The sequence below is a fragment of the Lactuca serriola genome, chromosome 7 (genome assembly GCF_051521515.1).
Source record: "Lactuca serriola cultivar US96UC23 chromosome 7, Lser_US96UC23_V15, whole genome shotgun sequence".
NCBI lineage: Eukaryota > Viridiplantae > Streptophyta > Magnoliopsida > Asterales > Asteraceae > Lactuca > Lactuca serriola.
The window spans coordinates 42,821,009-42,841,741 of NC_136414.1; the positions used below are offsets into that span (position 1 = coordinate 42,821,009).

General features: G+C 34.9%; 2 protein-coding genes across 3 annotated transcripts; both read left to right on the plus strand.

Moving 5' to 3' along the window:
* The first annotated feature begins 5,597 nt into the window (after window positions 1–5,597).
* On the plus strand, window positions 5,598–8,843 carry LOC145062218 (putative F-box/LRR-repeat protein 9). 2 transcript variants are annotated; one of them, XM_079009851.1, is made up of 3 exons: window positions 5,598–5,792; window positions 7,588–7,948; window positions 8,052–8,843. In XM_079009851.1, the coding sequence occupies exons 1-3, from the start codon at window positions 5,774–5,776 to the stop codon at window positions 8,680–8,682; spliced, it is 1,011 nt and encodes a 336-aa protein (XP_078865977.1). In that variant the 5' UTR covers window positions 5,598–5,773; the 3' UTR covers window positions 8,683–8,843. The 2 variants fall into 2 exon arrangements, with proteins under 2 accessions (XP_078865977.1, XP_078865978.1); XM_079009852.1 differs by lacking the exon at window positions 5,598–5,792 and adding an exon at window positions 7,196–7,256.
* Window positions 8,844–18,606: 9,763 nt separating this feature from the next.
* On the plus strand, window positions 18,607–20,412 carry LOC145063138 (F-box protein SKIP19-like). Its single transcript, XM_079010729.1, has 2 exons — window positions 18,607–19,013; window positions 19,668–20,412. The coding sequence occupies exons 1-2, from the start codon at window positions 18,676–18,678 to the stop codon at window positions 20,281–20,283; spliced, it is 954 nt and encodes a 317-aa protein (XP_078866855.1). The 5' UTR covers window positions 18,607–18,675; the 3' UTR covers window positions 20,284–20,412.
* The last annotated feature ends 321 nt before the right edge of the window (window positions 20,413–20,733 follow it).

The following is a 20,733-nucleotide window of genomic DNA, read 5'->3' on the forward strand; positions in this document are numbered from 1 at the left end:
CGTAGAATGAGTTTATGTTTTTTAACCTAGCAACCCGATTATCAGGCTTACGAATGATTGAATAGAAAAAAGCGGCATTTGGATTATGAATTATATCATGAATTGCTTGTGAATTTATACCAGAAGTCTGGCGTTTGATGAAATTTTAGAAGTTTGACATTTTTGGGAAAGAATGATAATGATTGAAGATACTTTGTTACTTTGTAATCTTGGTGTTTTTAAAGTATAAGTAACTTGAAAAACTATAACATTTTTTGTTTCTACATATTTCTATTACTATTCTAAAATGATATAGATTGTATTTTATGATTGTAATAATGATATTTATGCTAAAGGGAGTGGGCCTCACTAGTGAGGTTGCCATGGGTCGCCAAGGGCGCTGAACACCGCCCCCTAGCTAACGCCAAGCGGGTCGCCGGCGAAGCCTCGCCAGCATCGTAGCGAGAAGAGATAGAGAGAGAGGAGTAAGGTGTTCAATCCTTCATCGTGTTAACTTCCATCCGGGTTTTTGTTCATCTTTTTTACATCTCAATTTATTTTTCTATTCCATTATTCATCTCCATTGATTCTGTTTTTGTTCTTCATATTTCAACGAATTATCAACTCCTAAAATCTATTTTTGTGATTTATGTGTCTGATTTCTACAATTTATCGTTGTCTTTCCATGGTATTTAGACGAACACCAAGTGCTCGATGAAATTCCTCAATGAAATTCCTCAGGTATCATTTATTTTATATGTAGCATAAAGACCTTAATTTATGATGTTTTTTTTTCTTTCAGTGGTTGTCGATGCTGTTTTCATTGATATTATTTAGGAATTTGGCTTAATTCAACAAATATGATTTGCATATAAACTTGTACTCATACCATTGATGATCATTAAGAGGATGCTTTGCTCAACAACTTCATGAGTTAAAAACAACCAGGTCAAACTAAGACATATGCAAACTGGTAAAAGAACGAATAACTTCATAGTTATATGTTGCATGTGTTGAGCCATCGGTGACTATACCATAGGTAGATAGCCATGATCGGTCTTTGGCATATGTTACATGTTTTTTATGAAGTGAGAATTGCTTCATCAGATTATCTTCACATTTATCTTTATGATTTTATTAATGTGTGCTCTGAGCCAATGTGTGATATGTGCCATCCCACTATCTGATTATAGGAGTAATTCAAATATATGCATTCAATTGAGAGTGTTGTTGTGGTCAATGGTAAAAGATGTTCCTGAAATATTTAATCCATTGATACATTTTTCCATGTCAATTTAATGGTTTATGATCTTCAAAATTTCAAGGGAAAAGAGTGATAAAGAAATCATGAGAGGGATTCAGGCCAATGTTCTAAAAGGCGCGCCATGGCGTGAGGCGTGGCTCCGCCATTACGAAAAGCTTCATAACGTTGCTGTTAGGCGTGGCGCGTGGCAAGGCGTGATATGGCGCGCCATGACGCGTTATGGCGTGTTATGGCACGTGTTTTTTTCGTTTGAGACACAGTTTTTTGCTCTTTGTTATGTCTTTTCTAATCGGAGATACAGGTATTGTGGTTTTCGTTAAATTTTTGTTACTAGTTATTGATCTAACACTTCTAAAAAGTAGTTATATTTAATAAAAAAAATTATATTTATGTGGTAATATAATTTTAAATTAATACAAAATCGTCGCCTTACATGACGCCTTGAAAAACGTCATGGCTCGCCATGGCTCGTTAAGCTTGAGGATTGACCTTGCTGCCACGCCACGCCTCATGCCATTTAGAACCTTGATTCAGACTATTATGAGATAGATTGCATCCAGCATCATATACTTGCTTTGCCTAGATGAACCATCGCCCTTTGTTTCAAGAAGGCCAAAAAATTGATGAGCATGAGTGATTTTATGTTTAAATTGTAGGCATTTTTGATGTGTTAGCATATACGTATACAATTATTTATATACAATTTGATACGAACTAGGAATCACCGGGCCAAGCACCAAATAATATAGAATTGCACTTGTTTATTCTAGAAGGCCCAAAAGGACAATTTGGGAAGAGTGGCTAAAGTTGGTTAGAGTAGTGAGAGAGAAGAATAAAAGGGAAGGAGGATTGCATGGTTGGATATCCAGATTTATGTTAACATTGATACTTTTGTATTGGCTTTAGCATTGTGGCTGTGAGAGAGGGGTTTCCCCTGGAACAATCATTTGTGATTGTGTTTATCTTTTGATCAAATTTATCATCTTCCTGTTATAATGTTCTTTTGATTTCATTACATCCCAATATACATTTCCCATCACAATTTGTACGTGTGGATCACAAATATGCTTCTATTCCAAGTTTGTTTCGGTATTAAAATAAATAAATTAAATTAAATTATAAAAATGTTTGTGTGATATTTAAAAAAAAAAAATGTTTGTTTATTAAAATAAAGTAATCAAATTAAATTAGAAAAAAAAAATAAAAAATGGAATGTTAGGAGTGTTACCACTTCCTACCAAATGTTAAGTTTAAGTGTTAAATGGAGAAAAGTGAGGTGGCACTCAGAAAGTTGATGTGGCAATGTGTTAAGAGTGTTACCACTCCTCTTAGCCATATTAGACCGGAGGGTGTGGGTTGGAAACTCCCCTCGCTTTGTGTGCGCCACAACACTCTTTCCCTCACTTTCCTTTCCTTCACTAAACCCAAGGAATGAGTGGAAAGCTTTCCTCGTTATTTGTTTTTTATTTTTTAAACAAAATTAATTCATTTTTATAATTTATAATTTTTAAATTAATAATAAAGAAAAATTTTAATTAAAAAGAAATGCATTTCATTAATTAAAATAAAAATTACAATAAACCTAAAATTTAAAAAATCAAACAAACCAACAACAACCTATGGAAAATATTTTTTAATAATTTTTCTCTCTTCTTCATCACGAGCTCGAAAGTCGGTCCCAAGAGATGGTCGGTGTTTTCCATCAAGAATTTCATATCCTCCATTTCTTGTCTCTCAGTACGCTCCTTATTCATTGCTTCTTCTTTTTCTTTGTTGAACGTCAAACGTTTAGCGAAATTAAAATTATATCGATCAAATGACGCTGTTATTTTCTGTATTTCGTCAACGTCTATGCTGAAATATGACGCACCCGAAGTAGTCCATTTTCCCTTCCTCTTTTCTGTGTCCCTAGCCATTGGTCAAATAATTTCTTCTAGCTCGAGTTCGTCCTCCTGATATAAATCTAGACCGACCCGAGCATCGGAGGAAGTTGTGTAACCACTAGAACCCGTTTTCGTTCGGTTTGATTGTTGTACTCCAAACATAAAATTTTGCTCATATATATTCCACCTAGGACTTCTAACCAATAATTTCCAACAATCGTGTCACTTGAATGGTTTTCCGATTTCCTCAAGGTAAAATTGCAAAGCTTCTTGAAGTATTTCTTCGTCGCCTTAGCCGCTTTTTCATTGGGTTTTTAGGTTGTTGTACAACCTGTTTATTTTTAAAACCCTCTTTACTATTTCTCGAAACTTCGAATTCATTTGGTGTTTCGTACGATAGTCGCCATCTTTTCCTATTCCTCCTGAAACCGTTCTAAAATGTGAAACCAAAAATGATCTCCCAGTTGTGCATTTCCCGTTTTTGAATCCTCAGAAATGTCAACCCAAGCTTTTACCAAAACTAGCTCTTTTTGTGGAAGCCATAGTATCAACTTTTGTTTTCCCGGTTGTGCGACACCCTCGCACGCTCGTTGTTTTCCTTTGCGTCGTTGTGGGAGTGGTGTGGGTTGAGTTTCGCAAACCATCTCTTCTTCTTCTGAGTCATCCAACTCATCGATAAGCTGGAATTGTTGTTGGGTTTGGGTTTGGGTTTGAGTTTGGGGTTGGGTTTGGGTTTGGGTTTGGGTTTGAGGTTGATTTGGCGAATGTTGATCGGGAAAAACAACAAAGCTTGAAAACATTTACAGAGTAACATTTGGAACTTGGAGCGGATAATATTGTCTAACATTTTTGTATTGAAATTGTAGTGGAGATTGAATGAAAACATTGAGTTGGGGACGATAAACTTCTTGTGATGATGAATCGATAACAAAAATGTTTCGAGTAGGGTACTTAAACTCGAAACATGAGTTTTTTTCTTTCTATTGGAGGTTGGGGTTTGATTGTTGGGATTCATTTTTTTTTTTTTTTGAAGAAAATAGAGGTTGAGGTTTGATTGAAGGTAAATGAGTATGAGTATTTATAGAGATTGTAGAGGGTAAAAAAATTACATTTGAAACCTTTTAGTCGTTGGAAATAAAAAAAATCACATTTTACCGTTTTTTAACGGTTATTTAAAAAAATATATTCAATCCCCATAAGAGAGAGAACGCGGCAACCCCATCCCCACCTCCTCCCTGTACAATCTTTCCCGCACTGCCGGTACGGTGTTCATCGGAGCGGGAAGCTTCTTGCTGCTCTTCCCGCACCCGGCTCCGCCCAGTCTTAAAAAGAATCACAAAAAATCTAAAAATGATATATAAGTTAACATTATTGTGTTTTTTAATAAAAAAAAGTTATCTTCTTTATTTTGAGTTTATAACAAATAAATATAGTTTTTTTTTAAAAAATAAATTTTATATATATAAAAAAAATTCCAAAAAAATCCTTAAAGTTTAATTATATTAACGAAAAAGTTATCATTGATATATTTTTTTCAATTTAATTTTTATAATCAACACTAACCGATTGTAAAAGTTATTTTTAAAATAACCAATGTTTTAAAAACCGGTTTTTTAGTTGAACCGGTATGACGACCGGTTCCCGATTTAACCGGTTCGACCGCCGGGTCAACCGGTTTCTATAATTTTCATCTTTTTTTCTTATTTTTGTAAACATACATACATACATAAGTCACGAATTTGACGTCTACAAGTTCACACATTAAAAATACACATAAAAATAAGTTGTAGATCAATATAAATACATTAAAACAACACATAACTATAAGTTTTATATCAATTCACATACATCAAAAATAAAATAAAGTATAATATCGAAACAAAATATAGTTTTAAATGAATATAAATGCATCAAAAAACATCAAAACATTTACCATATGTTTTTATTTAGAGAAATCTAAATAGATGTGAAAAAGTCACCGTTATTATTGAAAATGTTTTTTTCACGTACTTTTATTTAGTTTAACCGGTTCAACCGGTTTATTTTGACCGGTTCAACCAGTTTTTAGAAAAAACCGGCCGGTTCAATCCGATTCAAAAATTGGTGTAAAATCGGTGATAGTTGAACCGTTCTCTTCCCCGGTTCCCGATTCGACCGGCCGGTTCAAATCGGTTTTTAAAACACTGAAAATAACTTTATCAGTTTAAATAGTTACACTAAAAAAAATAAAAAATAAAATCAAGACTTTCATATCAGCCAAAATATATAAAAACTTTTGCATATTTCCTTTAAATTATAAATAACTTGAGAAAATATAATACTTTTTGTTTCACACATTTTTAAATACTGTTCACATATTTGTTTCAAGGCGCCACGTTTTCTACTTCAAATTGACACCGCATCCCCTTTGCCACATCATCTTCCTCCTCAAAATTCCTTAATTACCCGTCAGTCATTTCTGTGAGATACGTTTTGTTTTAAGCCTTGATTTTTTACCTTTCTACTCCGTCATCTCCTGCTTCAATAACCACCGCCGATTCGCTTTCCGTCAACCTCCATCAACACCACCGCCACTCACCCTCTCATCTCTCTACGCGTACCCCCACACTCACCATCGCACCCTCTCTCTACCACTGTTTGCCGCCATATGCTGCAAGAGAATGAAGGTAGGATTTAATTTCATATTTGAACAAATCTAAGCTTTGGCTTTGGCTTGGGATATGCTTTTGTTTCCATTGATTTCCCTCTTCGCCTGCTCCAATATCATTTAGTTTTTTATTAATTGTTTCAGTGAATTTTTTGTCTACTCTTCATCTAGGATGATTTTCTCGTTTCTTAAAGCAGAAAAGTAATTTTCTTGATATCCGTCATTGTTTAGGAAGAATATAAAGGTATAATTCATAGAAGCACAAATTTTATGTGCTTATTATTGATGTGTATTGATTCTGTATGGAAAATGAAAGTAGGATGTTAAGATGAACAAAAAAAGAAAAGCCCATTTGTAAGAAAATTACATAAAAATTATAATCCTGGTTTAGCCTCTTTATAATCGATCATTGGATTGCCTCATATTCTTTGTCTTTTGTTGTCGGCGACCTTCAGTCACATTTTTCTTCTTTTCGATTTCTATGTTTGGTTTACTTCTACTGCGGATTTATTTAATTTTCAACTATTTCTACGTCTCTCAACGTAATTTGGGGCTTTTCTTTAGTTTTTTAGCCGATTATATTCATGTGGTCGGTTTATGTGAAAAACTTCATAATGGATTGTACTTCCAAAATATTCTAACTGTAATCTGCCTTCCAAACTATCTGCAATACCAATTGAAGTTTTTTTTTTTTTTTTTTTTTTTTTTTTTTTTTTCTGGTTATAGCGGCCTACATTATTGTACTTTGTTTTTTTCTCACTTAGGCATTATACTTATTTCTATTCGGATGACAATGCTATAATTGCATCCTTTTTTTCAAAATACATTGTTGTAATTGGTAGAAATGAAAATGATATGATAAACAAATCAATAAGAGTATATTGTTACTTCTTGTATTTAACCCATAAAGGAATGAAATTGATATATTTGGATAGACTATTTGGAGTAATATGAAGAAATTAAAGTATGATGCTAAAATACACAAATTAACAAAATAGGATGTTATTGATAAAACAAATTAACAAAGTAGATTGCCATTTTTCCTATTTAATCATTTCTAGGTTCCATCACATCGCCCCTATATAAATATGTATTTATCCAAAATAAAATAGTGACTGACAAAATGCAAAGTATTGAATACTATAATTTGCTTTTGTAAGAAAAATACGTAAAAATGAAAAATAAAAAAGACTTTATAAATGGCAAAATAGTTATTTTTACATGGAATAGCGACCCAAACTGCAAATTTTGAAATGCGAACTATCAATTATTCGAAAGTTTTGACCACCATTTCTGCAATTTACTCTATAACTAAAAGCAGTTATGGCGGGAAAACTTCTATGAAAAAGCTTTCCCGCTTTCTGTAAATCCGGGAAAGAAAGTTTAACTTTTCTTCTATCCGATCATTTTCATTCCTTGCATCCAGAATCCTGCATTGTCGATTCAACTTGAACTGTATGCAGTATTTCTAATCGACAAAAAGGTATTAATTGGTGTTATTTATATTTTTCTATTCACAAATTCTCTTAGATATCAATTGAAATTGTGTCTTAAACTCTACGATGCTGCAACTTGTTCATAACATAACATGATATACACTTCATCAATCATATGTGGTTTTCTTTTGAGTTCTTATGTTTTTTTACACAATTTACACCATCAAGTCAAGATATCGAGTTACTTATGATTTCTTAATTTTCCATGGCGTTTCTTATATATAATATGCCACAAATTGGTATACATGTTTGTTAACTATGATCTGTCTTCTATTCGTGTTTTTTAATGACTAACGAACTCAATTTCTACTGTTCTAGACATTTGTATAATGGAAAGTTCGTCGTATTTCAATCTATCTCTGTCGTCGTCAACAATGGAGGGACGTCCAAATTGGCTGAAATTGCCTGAAGAACTAATGGCAAATATACTTCAAAGATTGAGTTATTTAGAGATACTCAATAGCGCATCAAAAGTATGCACAACTTGGAAGAAAATCTGCAAAGATCCGGCGATGTGGAAGGTCATCGATATGCGGAAACAGGTTTATCGTTGGAGTATGAATTTCGATATTGAGACTTTGATTACGAAGCTAGTTGATCTCAGCTGTGGGGAATTGATTGATTTCAGTGTCAAGGGTGGTTTTGAGATCATCCCTATCCTTGATTATGCTGTGCAACGGTAGGTTGAACTTTCCTCCCCTTCTCATCCCTATTCAATCTCATACTCATTCTGCACACATGACTCGCCATTAATTGTGAAAACCTTTTGTTTATATGAACAGATCAAGTAAGATGAAACGTCTTTACATTCAGAGCTGCGATCACGATCTCGTAAGCGGAGGGTTCATTTGGGCAATCAAAAAGCTACCACAACTGGAGGAATTTCATCTTTCTTGCACTTATCCCTCTGCAAAAGAAATCGAACTTATTGGACAAAACTGCCCTCTACTCAAGTCCTTTGCGATGAACCAATACTGTCAACGTCCACAGAATGACGACACTGCCCTTGCCATTGCAAACAACATGCCTGGGTTACGCCATTTGCAGGTGATTGGTAATAGCATGACGAAGATTGGACTCCAAGCAATTCTTAATGGCTGCCCTCACCTTGAATCCCTGGATCTTCGTATGTGTTATTATCTTAGGCTTGGCGGGAAATTTGGAAAAGTATGCATGGAGCGGATTAGAGATTTAAAGCGCCCACATGACTCGATGGAAAATCATGAGTTACATCAGGAATATGATGAATGTGATATATATGATCATATGTATTCATCTGGGTATTCTGATGTTGATGACTCTTCGGACAATGACTTCTATCAAGTCAAAGAAGTTTCTGAAGTCAACAATGCTTCTAAAGAGCGTGATTATGAATATGATTATGATTATGAGTATTATTGTGGATATGAATGATTGAAGATCATTTGGTAATCCTTTAGTAAGTTACTAGTAAAATTGTGGCATATAATCAGGATGACATATTTTGTTTACAATGTTGTGATGATGTATGTAGGTGATCACTGGGACATATTAGGATGACATATTTTGTCTTTTGAGTTTCATATGATTTCTAAGGGGTTGTTATCAGTACTTTTTTTACTTGCAATGTTTGTTGCTGAAAAATTAATGCTTTTAAATACATGAGCTGAATTGAGATGCAATGGTCTCTGTCGATGCTGAAGACATTCAAGTTATTGGACGGAATTACCCTGAGCTTATGTCCTTTTGTATGTATTTATGATAATATAGGTGTATGTGTAATATTAATCGAATTAGTGTATGTAGTAATTCGTAAGTTGCTAGGAAACTTTTATATGGGTTCTTAATGCATAGAATTGGATTTCATATAGATCTTATGTATATATGGATTAAATATGTTATCGGTTGTGAATATATTCATGATTATGTAAATCGTCGAGAAATAAATAATTTAATAGGAGTAGTTACTCTATTCTCTAAGGTTGATTTAATTCATATAAGTAAAAATATTGTTGAAAAGTAGTGAAGTGTATTTAGGGACATGTGTATCTTATTAACCAATACTTTCAGGTTAAATACGAGATGGAATACTATTAAACCGTCGATCTGCACAAAATTTTCAAAGTAAATATTCTAAAATTGTATGAGTGTATTTAAAAAAAAAAATTAAATATGAAATTCTAATTGTTTAAGAAGTATGAATTTCTAAAAAAAATGAGAAGAATATTAAATTATTAAAATCAAAGTGTTTTTTTTTTAAATTTAAACATATAATTTAGATAAATAAACAAAAAGAAACTAATAAGACTTTAATTTAATATTTTAATACGTTTGATATTAGAAAGAAAGCTCATTAATAAAATTAATATGCATTTATTATTACATCTAAATATCATGTAGAATTTAATAAAATAGAAAAAATCATAAAATGACATAAAAATTAATTTAAAATAACCACAAAATGATATACGACAAAATAATAAAAATGTTACATATGACAAAAAAAAACATATTTATTCGTTAGAATAGAAGTGAAACATTACAAAATTGAGATTGGAAAGGAGAATAAGAGCTTCCAATAGGTTTCATCCTCAAAATCATGAATTTGATGACTATCCTCAAAATCATGAATTTGATGACTAGGGGGATGATATGATGAATTTTTTAAGGCGATATATAAAGACTTTGAATTCTTGGATGGTGCTAAGGGTCTCTACAAATAAAAGTGGTAAAATATGACTTATAATTCACTACTATACTAACATGATGGAACCATAAAGTCACGAGACAAATGTCTAAATCCGTTTTGCACAAGGTACAATGATGGTCAAATTGGGGGTTCTAAATAAAAGAAAATGTAAACAAATTATACACATTTGAATTGAAAGAAATTCAGTAATAAGAGGGTTCTAGCTCTACGTTTTACTCATATGGTTATGCGGTTTATGTTGGAATAGTGTTCAAGGCTGTAACTATATTAGACAAATATTTGACCCGATTGTGCATGTTCCTTTTGGGTTGCCTTCACCATAGCAACTTGATAGGATGATTTATTATGAGAGAATAAATATTATTAATATATTATGAGAATAATATAACGAATAATAATATTGTTATTTGATTAATATAAGTCATAAATTAATTAGAATTAATTTGGTGACTTAAAGAGATTAATTAAATAAGAGAGTATAAACTGTCAATTGTTTGATAGTTACACTTTGGGCTGTAAATCCTTCTTGGATAGGGTTGGACGATTTCTAGGGCTTAGGATAAGCCACAAATCGTCCAAGGGCTTATCTTGGAAAGGATTTGGATTGCTTTGAGTAAAGATTATCCAACTAGGGTTTAAGGGTGAAACCCTAGGAGCCTTACAAGTATAAATAGACCCTTGGGGCAAGGGAAATCGGCACCTCTGCTAAAGCAAAGAAACCCTGGTCGATTTATATTCCCTCTCCTCACTCTCAAATCATCCTCTTGCTAGTTGGTGTTTGTAAGCCATTAGAGGAGTGACATTTGTGACTCTAAAGCTCCAAGAACAAGAAGATCAAACAAGTGTTTCAAGGTATACTTCTAACTTTGATTTTGTATTGTTCTTATATTCCATTAGTCATTAGAAGTATTGGATCCAATGCATGTTTAATTAGAGAAACCTAGATCCAAGCATTAGGGTTTGCATGTGCACATAGGAATGTTCATATGACCAAGACCCATCAGTTTAATCACGAAATGATGTCAAGTTATATGCTATCTAAGTTGGTACTTGAAAACACTAACAAAACTCTAGTATTCTCTATGCACCAAATTGTTTTAACCGAAACAAGCTATTTGAATTAATCATAACATTCCTAATCTAATCTAAACAAGCTCTTAAAGACCAATTGAAAGACTTCATTAAGTTTTATGTGAATGTTCCCAACAAGACACACATCAACCTACACACCTCCCACGCCAATCATGAATGGCGGTGACAAAAAGAACAGTTTGGTTTTCAGTGTTTCAGCTTCGGATGTCGGTAGGGGCGTCTCAATGATTTTGAAGTCTCCGTGTGAAAAATAAACTTGGGCCCTTAAACATAATCGTTTCTTATATATAAGCAAATTTTAGTAATACTATGATAAGTCTGATAATTGTTAGAAAAACAATAAAAAATAACGATAATATGTAACATCTGAATCCCAAGGTATGAATTTTATTTATGTATGGAAACTTGGTTGGCCACGACGTGGTGATGGCATCACCACGACGTGGCAAATTAGTTAAGACTGTGCATTTTAAATGGGTGCCACATCGTGACACTAAGTGGCCATGACGTGGCGAACATTTTGGGCCAAACCCTAATTTTCAGACTTTAAGCCATATATAAAGGAAGTTAAGGCTAGGGTTTCCTCCACCCTTAGCCTCCATCACCTTCAAACGACTCCTTGTCCAAAACTTAGTCCTATTGGAAGCTTTTGTGCTCATTTTGCAAGTTCTTTGTGGGTTTAATGCCTTGATGCAGCAAACAAGCCTCTCCTTCACTTGTGTGCATCTTCTGGACTCTTTATAAGTCCTCAAGTTTCCATCTTTTAATTTTTTCTCCTTAGATCTAGGCTTTATGTCATATTATGGTCTCTTTGATGTGGTTTGTGTGGGTTGAAGAGATAAAGTCTGAGACTTTATGGTTTCTCTATGTCCCAAGAGCATTATATCTCATAGATATAGGAAATGGTGGTGATTTGGAAACCTTGCTTGTATTCTAGGTTATATTGCATCTTTTTACGTAATTTAGGAAAGGACATGCATGGGGTATGCATGTCCATAAAGTTTGCATTTTTAGAGATCATTAGGTTCCCTAAAGTCCGTGAAGTTTTGGATTGGAGACTTCATGGATTAAGTACTTAATGGTCTAATCACATGTATTAAGTTGCCTTTTGGAACTTAGAAATTAGATCTAGGCTTAGAGGGATGTCTCATGGAATAAAGTTGCAAACTATATCCATTAAGACCTTCGAAATGACCAGATATAAGCTTTGGAGCTCTTGAAATCGAAAGAAAACAGATTAAGCTCAATTAAGGTGTTCAGACCAGTTCTAATGGTGTGGCCTTAGGCTGCCATGGCGAGGCGACTGGGGAATCATCAACTGTTCTGGGGTTGTGTACCCAAGGCGTGCCCAAAAGGAGGCCATGACGTGGAGGGGCGATGTTGACAATTTTGACCTTAGTTTTAACCGTTGACTTTGAGAGTTGACTTTTAGTCAAATTTCTAGTTTTAGAAAGATAGCCTAAGAGTTTATCTTGTGTGGTGATCTAGGTGGCTTTTAGCACCTATTTCTTGATTATGTGAGGCGTTGAGATACTTATCTTCCTTTGGCTGAGTTCTCCTACAACAACAACTATCATGCCAATATTAAGACCGACCGACTTTCGAGATGTTGTACGGGAGGAAGTGTTGGACCCCAGTTTGTTGGGGCGAGGACGGACATTGAGTTATGGGGAGTCATGAGGTAGTACTCAAGACTACCGAGTTGATACAATGGGTGCACGATATGTTGCAGATCATGTAAAGTCGCCAGAAGAGCTATGTTGACCGACGACGTGCAGACCTCGAGTTTTAGGTTAGGTATCTTGTGCTACTGAAGGTGTCACCTTGGAAATGTGTTATCCGGTTTAGAAAGCGTGGCAAGTTGGGCCCTAGGTATATAGGTCCCTTCAGGATTATTGTTTGGGTGGGCAAGGTGGCATATCGGGTGGATCTTCCTAACGAGCTTAGTCAGATTCACAACACCTTTCATGTCTCTTAACTGCGGAAATGTTTGGTGGATGAGTCCGCAGTGGTTCCTTTGGATCATATTCGGGTTGATGAATGCCTAAATCATATAGAGAGACCAATCGTGATTCTCGACAGGAAGACAAAGACCTTACACAACAAGGTAGTAGACCTAGTGAAGGCGCAATGACATCACCGAAAGGGTTCCGAGTGGAATTAGGAATCCGAGGTTGAGATGAGGGAGCACTACCCTGAGTTGCTTGTGGCAGATGACTTCGAGGACGAAGTCTGATTTAAGTGGGGGAGATTTGTAACACCTGAATCTCGAGGTATGAATTTTATTTATGTATGAAAACTTGGTTGTCCACGACGTGGTGATGGCATCACCACAACGTAGCAAATTAGTTGAAACCGCGCACTTTATATGGGTGTCACGTCGTGGCACTAAGTGGCCTTGACGTAGCAAACATTTTGGGCCAAACCCTAGTTTTCGAACTTTAAGCCCTATATAAAGGAAGTTAAGGTTAGGGTTTCCTCTACCCTCATCCTCCATTACCTTCAAACGACTCCTTGTCCAAACCCTAGTCCTTTTGGAAGCTTTTGTGCTAGTTTTGCAAGTTCTTTGTGGTTTTAAAGGAAGAAGATGAGTTGGTGTCGTGATTCAACAAACAAGCCTCTCCTTCACTTTTGTGCACCTTATGGACTCTTTGTAACTCCTCAAGTTTCCATATTTTAATGCCTTTCTTCTTAGATCTAGGCTTTATGTCATATTATGGTCCCTTTGATGTGGTTTGTGTGGGTTAAAGAGATAAAGTTTGCAACTTTATGGTTTCTCTATGTCCCAAGAGCATTATATCTTAGAGATCTAGGAAATGGTGGTGATTTGGAAATCTTGCTTGAATTCTAGTTTATATTGCATCTTTTGACCTAATTTGGGAAATGACATGCATGGGGTATGAATGTCCATGAAGTTTGCATTTTTAGGGATCATTAGGGTCCCTAAAGTCCTTTTTGATGTTTTGGATTGAAGACTTCATGGATTAAGTAGTTAATGGTCTAATCTCGTGCATTAAGTTTCCTTTTGGACCTTAGAATTTAGATATAGGCTTAGAGGGATGTCTCATGGGATAAAGTTGGACACTGTATCCATTAAGACTTTGGAAATGACCAGATTAGAGATTTGGAGATCTTCAAATCGGAAGAAAACAGATTAAGCTCGATTAAGCTGTTCAGACCAGTTCCTACGACGTGGCCTTAGGCTGCTACGGCGTGGTGACTAGGGAATCATTGACTGTTATGGCGTTTTGTGCCCACAACGTGGCTAAATGGAGGCCACGACGTGGAGAGTCGTTGTTGGCAGTTTTGACCATTGACTTTGAGAGTTTTTTGACTCATTGACTTTTATTCAAATTTCTAGTTTTAGAAAGATAGCCTAAGAGTTTATCTTGTGTGGTGATTTAGGTGGTGTTAAGCACCTATTTCCTAATTGTGTGAGCCATTGACTTTTGACTTCATTAACTAGGTAAGTCTTCTCACTATACTTGTGGGTGGAAGGCACCAATGTCGACCCACTGGATTAGGCTAGTTGTCTTTGTGACTCTTTTTTTTGTATGTTGGGTTGGGCTCATTATTATGTTGGAATTTGGATTGCGCCCATTTGTATGTTGGGATAGGCCCATATACGTATGTTGGGCTAGGCCCATTTGTATGTTGGTTGGGCCATTATTATGTTGGGTTGGGCCCACTGATGTATGTTGGGTTGGGCCCATTTATATGTGTTGGTCGTGCCCATTTATTTATATATTGGACTTGATCCATTTATATGGTATGTGGTATTTTGGGGAACTCATTAAGTTTTGTGCTTACAGTTTTGTGGTTTAACATTTTTAGGTACTTTCAGTTCGAAAAAGAAGGGCCCAGCCTGATTGTACAACATTGCCTTATGATTTCAGCATCAATGTTCATTTTAGTCTAATATTTTTGATACATTTGTATTATGTCGGTTTTGAGACACATGATGTATGGTTTTGATGATTTTAAAAATGAAATTTTTTATCACTATTTTTAGGATGTTACATAGTATAATATCTAATTTTACGTAGCTACAAATAGTCAACAAGACTCTATATGCATTAATTGCATTAGGAAAACAACTTACTTTTTTCATATATTTTAAAACATCGGTGGGGTTAGTAGTTTCACTGGGTAAGAACTCGTCAACCAACTTTAACTCCAAATAAAGTTCATTGGCATCAATATCTAAATGTTCACCATACTTAAGTGCGGCTTTTAGACAGCTACAGCACAACTTAAGATCTTTGTTATCAAATCCCTTCAATTTTTTTTGGAAGTAAAAAAACCAAAATTATTTTCATACTTATTGTATCGTTCAAATCTTATTTTAAGAGAAGTCATCAATTAAAATTGAAACAAACAAACACACAAGCCACAATAGAAGTCGATTGATTCTGAAAATGAAACACAGTATGCGAGCATTGGATTTTCTCATAAAACCGATTCTTATTTCTAAAATTGAAATAATTAATTAATTAATAATCTAAAATTGAAGGCTAGAAGCGATTCTAAAATTGAGTGATCTTATTAGATTTTGAAACTTACAATTTTGATTTCTAAATAAGATGGTGCACTTATTTTGAAACAACCAGTTAATCAACAATCAAACACACACACTCTCAACGGCTTAGCGAGTTCAAGAGTTGGAGTAGTGTCGTAGTGACTTTCGACTTGGATTGGCGATAATCAAACCGACTTTGGCCTGGTGACGATACCTTTGAATCGATTTTGTTTTCGGGATTGCATTAGTAGCTTACTATAGAATTATATGTAAAAATTGGGTACCTTCCACGATATGGGTCATGTGCGGTCGCCCACCTCGCAATCCCTCAAAGACACCCGTGGACATCATCGAATTGTTCCTTTCTCCGAAATCAATGTTGAGATAACCCATGATATCATTGATTTTAGTGTTAGCGATATTGAGGGTGATTATGATTGCCTCTCTATCGGCATGACATGTAACTGGATCCTCCACTGTCTCTATACATTGTCTCTTTCTGAAACAACCACCGACGTTTTGGGGGTACACCCTGATCTAACCACATTGGCAACTAAAAAAAACACATACATTTTTTTACTCTGTTTTGGATTTGGGGCTCAGTTTTTTGGACATGATTGCCACTCTGATTTGATGTTGCTTACTAATTAGTTCTTGTTCTTGTTCATCTCTCAAAAATACATAGAGCTTTCTTGAAACCCATAAAACCAACATATCAATATCAGAGATTTTGATGTATTGAGTTATGGATTTCAAGTTCCGAGTTTTATATGGATTTTATGTGATTTTAGTTTTGACTAGTTTGATTTTGAGCTCTAGATTTTTTTTTATGAAAAATGCATCAAGTGGGTATTTTTTAGGATGTAATATCAGTGGTGGTCAATGCGAGTGATGTTATTTTCAGTGACATTTCCGGTGAGTATTTAGCGGTCAAGTCGAGGGATAAGAGGAGAAAATGTGTCAGGGTTCTATGCTCACAATTGATAAAGGAGATGGTGGTGGTCGAGATTTTAGTAAAGGCATGGTGGTGGTTGTTGTTGATTTCTAAGTTGTTGGCTAAATACATGAGAGGACAAATGTGTTAGTAGGTATACCCCCCCCCCCCCCCACACATACACACACATATATATATATATATATATATATATATATATATATATATATATATACACACACACATTAATTTTTTTAATTAATAAATAATAGACAAATAAAAAATAAAAAAATAAAGTGCAATATAGTCTCTTTTTTTAATGTTTGTTAGGGACATAAAATGCAATAAAATCATATCACAAGGAAGGTCATATTGAAAGAAAAAGTTAGGGATGAAACTATTTGTTTCGACCGAACCATATGGACGATTTCAATAATGTACTCTTATTTATTTATTTATTTATTTTTGAAAATGGATGCAAGCTATGGAATTATATGTTCGTAACTAAATGTGAAACAATAAATGGGATACCCATTCCAAACCACAAAGGATATGCATCCACCTCGATGCTTAGAGGGGAACGAAACATACCTACACTTTGGGGGGGGGGGGGGAGTGGTAATCAAGTTAGTTAATGGTCCAGTTTTGAATACCAGTAAGTAAGTAGACTGTGCACCTCCAAATATTGCTTAGGTGATAGTGAAGGTGTTGAAGCACTGATATGAAGATTGATATCGTTGATTGTGGGTCTGGAACTAGATCATATACATATCTTGATAGGTTGGATACTCAGTGGCATTGGACGTACAAGATGGGCCGATATCTCCTATCTTGGGCTGACACACGCTCCCATCTTCTGACTCGACAACAATGGAAGGGAATATGATATCCTCTAGTGTCAGTCAATGAGTTGGGTGTGGCAGTTTAAGCTAAGGATATTGCAGTTTGCGGTAGTGGTGAGAAATGTAGAGTCATGATTAGGTCTAGTGGTGATCGACCCTTACGATGATGAACATGCTCATGGATTCGTAAACATCTATGGTGAGGAAGGAATCACCTTGCATGAACTCTAGGTCTTCCGAAAAGGGAACCGAAATGGTTGGCTCTTTGCAAGCAAGGTGACCATATCCCACAGTGTATTTATGATGGAATGGAGGATTTTTAGTTCTTGTGAATTCATCATGCTTCGTTCATCTCAAGGGAACATGATGGAAGCAACGATATGGTGGGCCAAATGCAAAACCAAATGTATGATACTAGAGGACCACTGGCAGTGGCGAGGCTATTAAGACCCAAGGTGGGTCACATGACCCACCTAAAATTGCAATTGCATTTATAATTTCTATAGTAATTAGTTTGGGATCTACCTTGACATAATTTTAGGACCTACCTTTTCAAGGTACCACATCCATTCAACAACAATATAATTCTCAACATAACATCGTATATAAAGCAAATGATTTTGGTGTTTTAGTCATTAACAATTAAGCAAAAAGTGATGAACATCCAATTTAGCATTTGTTTACAAATTTTTAATCAGTTAGGTCTTTTAGCAATATTAAGTCTAGTTTTAAGTTGGAAAAAAAAGATTTTTTTACCGGTATAACCTCTCGGTTCAACTAGTTTTTCATTAAACCGAAAGGTTTCTTTCTTTTTAATTACAATCGATTTTTTTTAATTTTTTAATAGATGACCTGAGAGGTTTCTATTTAACCGGTCAAACAGTTCGGTTTGGTTTTTTAAGGTCTACAATCCGACTCGAAACAAGTATTATTGATTATATTATTTTTTATCAGATTCAATTAATTAGTGAACCATGTTGTGTCATGTTCTAGATTCGCCACTGACCACTGGTGTCAACATAATGGGTAATCTCGTTGTTTCATAGGCAGTTAACGGAATGTGGCTAACGGTAACTGTCTTAAGGACCAAAACTGCAAGATTTACCAACCATGAGGACCAGTTTTGTCAAATGCCAAAAACTAGGACTAAATTTTAATATGTGTCAACCATAGGGACTAAAACTGTAATTTACCATATAGTTGGGTACCATTTGTGACATAACCTACCTATGTGTAATTCACTTTTTTTCCGATAGAAAAGATGATTTGGTAACCGACTTGAAAGAACAAAACAAATCGGGAAATCCATTGGATCTCATCTCTAGTTGAAATGGCGTCGACCTCCGACGCTATGCCGTCGTCGGCAATGGAGGAATCTCCAAATTGGCTGGAAATGCCTCCCGAACTGATGGCAAGTATACTTCAAAGATTGGGTGCTGTAGAAATACTCAACAGTGCACGGAAAGTATGCACAACTTGGCGGAGAATTTGCAAGGACCCTGATATATGGAAGACTATCGATATGCACAAACCGGTTGATACTTGGGATATGGATTACGATCTCGAGATTCTGACTAAGCAGGCAGTCGATCTTAGCTGCGGGGAATTGATCGATATCAGTATCGAGTATTTTGGCTCCGATGATCTCCTTGATCACATTTTGCTACGGTAGGTTTCTTCTTCTTCTCAGTTATCATCGCTATTCAATTTCATACTCATGCTATATGCACCATCAATTGCGAAGTTATTGACATTTAACCTCTTTTTACTTTTCTTAATTTCTAAGACAAAATAGTTCAATGAATACGAATTTTGGTACAAATTTATCATCAACCTTTATTGGCTTGTGTTATTTATTGTAAAAACTATTAATTAGGTTTACATCCATCATAGAATGGAAGACAAATTTGAGATGAAGAATGTCAAATTGGTTGAATTTTGAGAAACATAATATAAATCCTTCAAAATCGGAGGAAGAAATACAATATAATCTTATCAAACTATACAAGAAATACCAGTTAGAGTAAGATTGAAGTGCTAAAGTGTTCATTGTTGAAGGGAATTAATAGTCTTCCATTATGCCTATTTGCCTAGAAGGCTCACATGCCATGTTGTTAGACACATATTTGTGCTTTCATCTCCCTTGGTAATTATCATTCATCTCCAAGACATGATTGCTATTGGAATTCATTATCCTCACATCATTGTGAAGACTGAAGACTGTCTTTCTTACATTCACATGCTAAGCTTTTTAGGGCTATCTAACCAATGATTTTCAGTAGTTACAAATTACTGAAAATACAAATGGTGAATTGTGAACAGGTCAAGTAAACTAAAAAATCTTTGCCTTATGAACTGCTTTGATATCACGGGAAGTCGGTTGAGTCAGGCAGTCAAAAGGGTCCCACAATTGGAAAAACTTCACCTTTCTTACATCTCAATCAATGTAGAAGACATCGAACTTATCGGACAAAATTGCCCTCACCTCAAGTCCTTCAAGTTAAACAAGGAGTTCAGACGCCCACGCATAGAAAATGACGATGATGCCCTTGCGATTGCAAACAACATGCCCGAGTTACGCCATTTACAGGTGTTTGGTAGTAAAATGTCAAATGATGGACTTGAAGCCATTCTTAACAGCTGCCCTCACCTCGAATCGCTAGATGTTCGTAGGTGTTTTAATCTGAATCTCGGGGGCAATTTGGGAAAATTGTGTATGGAACGGATTAAAGATTTTAAACGCCCGAATGATTCAACTGAAAACTGTGGGTTTCATCCTCGAATTCATGAATTTGATGACTTTGATGATATGTATTCTTCTGGGTATTCTGATGTTGATGAATTTTCTGAAGGTGATTTCTATGAAGATTATGAATTTTCAGGTGGTAGTGCTGTTTCTGAAGAGGATGATTATGATTATGAGTACTTTGACATATGAATTCGTTATTGGGTACACAATGTATTGCTTATAATCTACAACAATGTACAACTTTTAATTGATTCATCATGTAATCGTATCTCTATGATTTTATAAGTGAAATGTGATAAAAAGAAATGTTTGAACAAAGGAATATGGATCCAACACTTGTTCTAAGGATCATTGAAGATGCTTATTTTGATATATGTCATATATTCGTCTTTGAAATGAAATGATTTTTCTTCATTTCATTGCGATGAAATTTTGGATATCTTTTTGGGTTATATACCTGTTAAATACATTAATACATGGTTGTAAGTATAGATTAAATACCAAATATTTAGTTCATATGATGGGAAAATACAAAAGGCTTAGAAAAACAAATTGAAAGAGTTTTTGACAAATGTGAACGTGTGCTAATTCCCATTTTTAGCAAGCACCACATTAGTATTTAGAGTAAATTACACGAAT

Coding starts and splice junctions, on each gene's coding strand:
- LOC145062218 (XM_079009851.1), top strand. Junction 7,949..8,051: donor CTTGATTATGCTGTGCAACG/GTAGGTTGAACT, acceptor TTATATGAACAG/ATCAAGTAAGATGAAACGTC.
- LOC145063138 (XM_079010729.1), top strand. CDS start 18,676: ATGGCGTCGACCTCCGACGCTATGCCGTCGTCGGCAATGGAGGAATCT. Junction 19,014..19,667: donor CTTGATCACATTTTGCTACG/GTAGGTTTCTTC, acceptor AATTGTGAACAG/GTCAAGTAAACTAAAAAATC.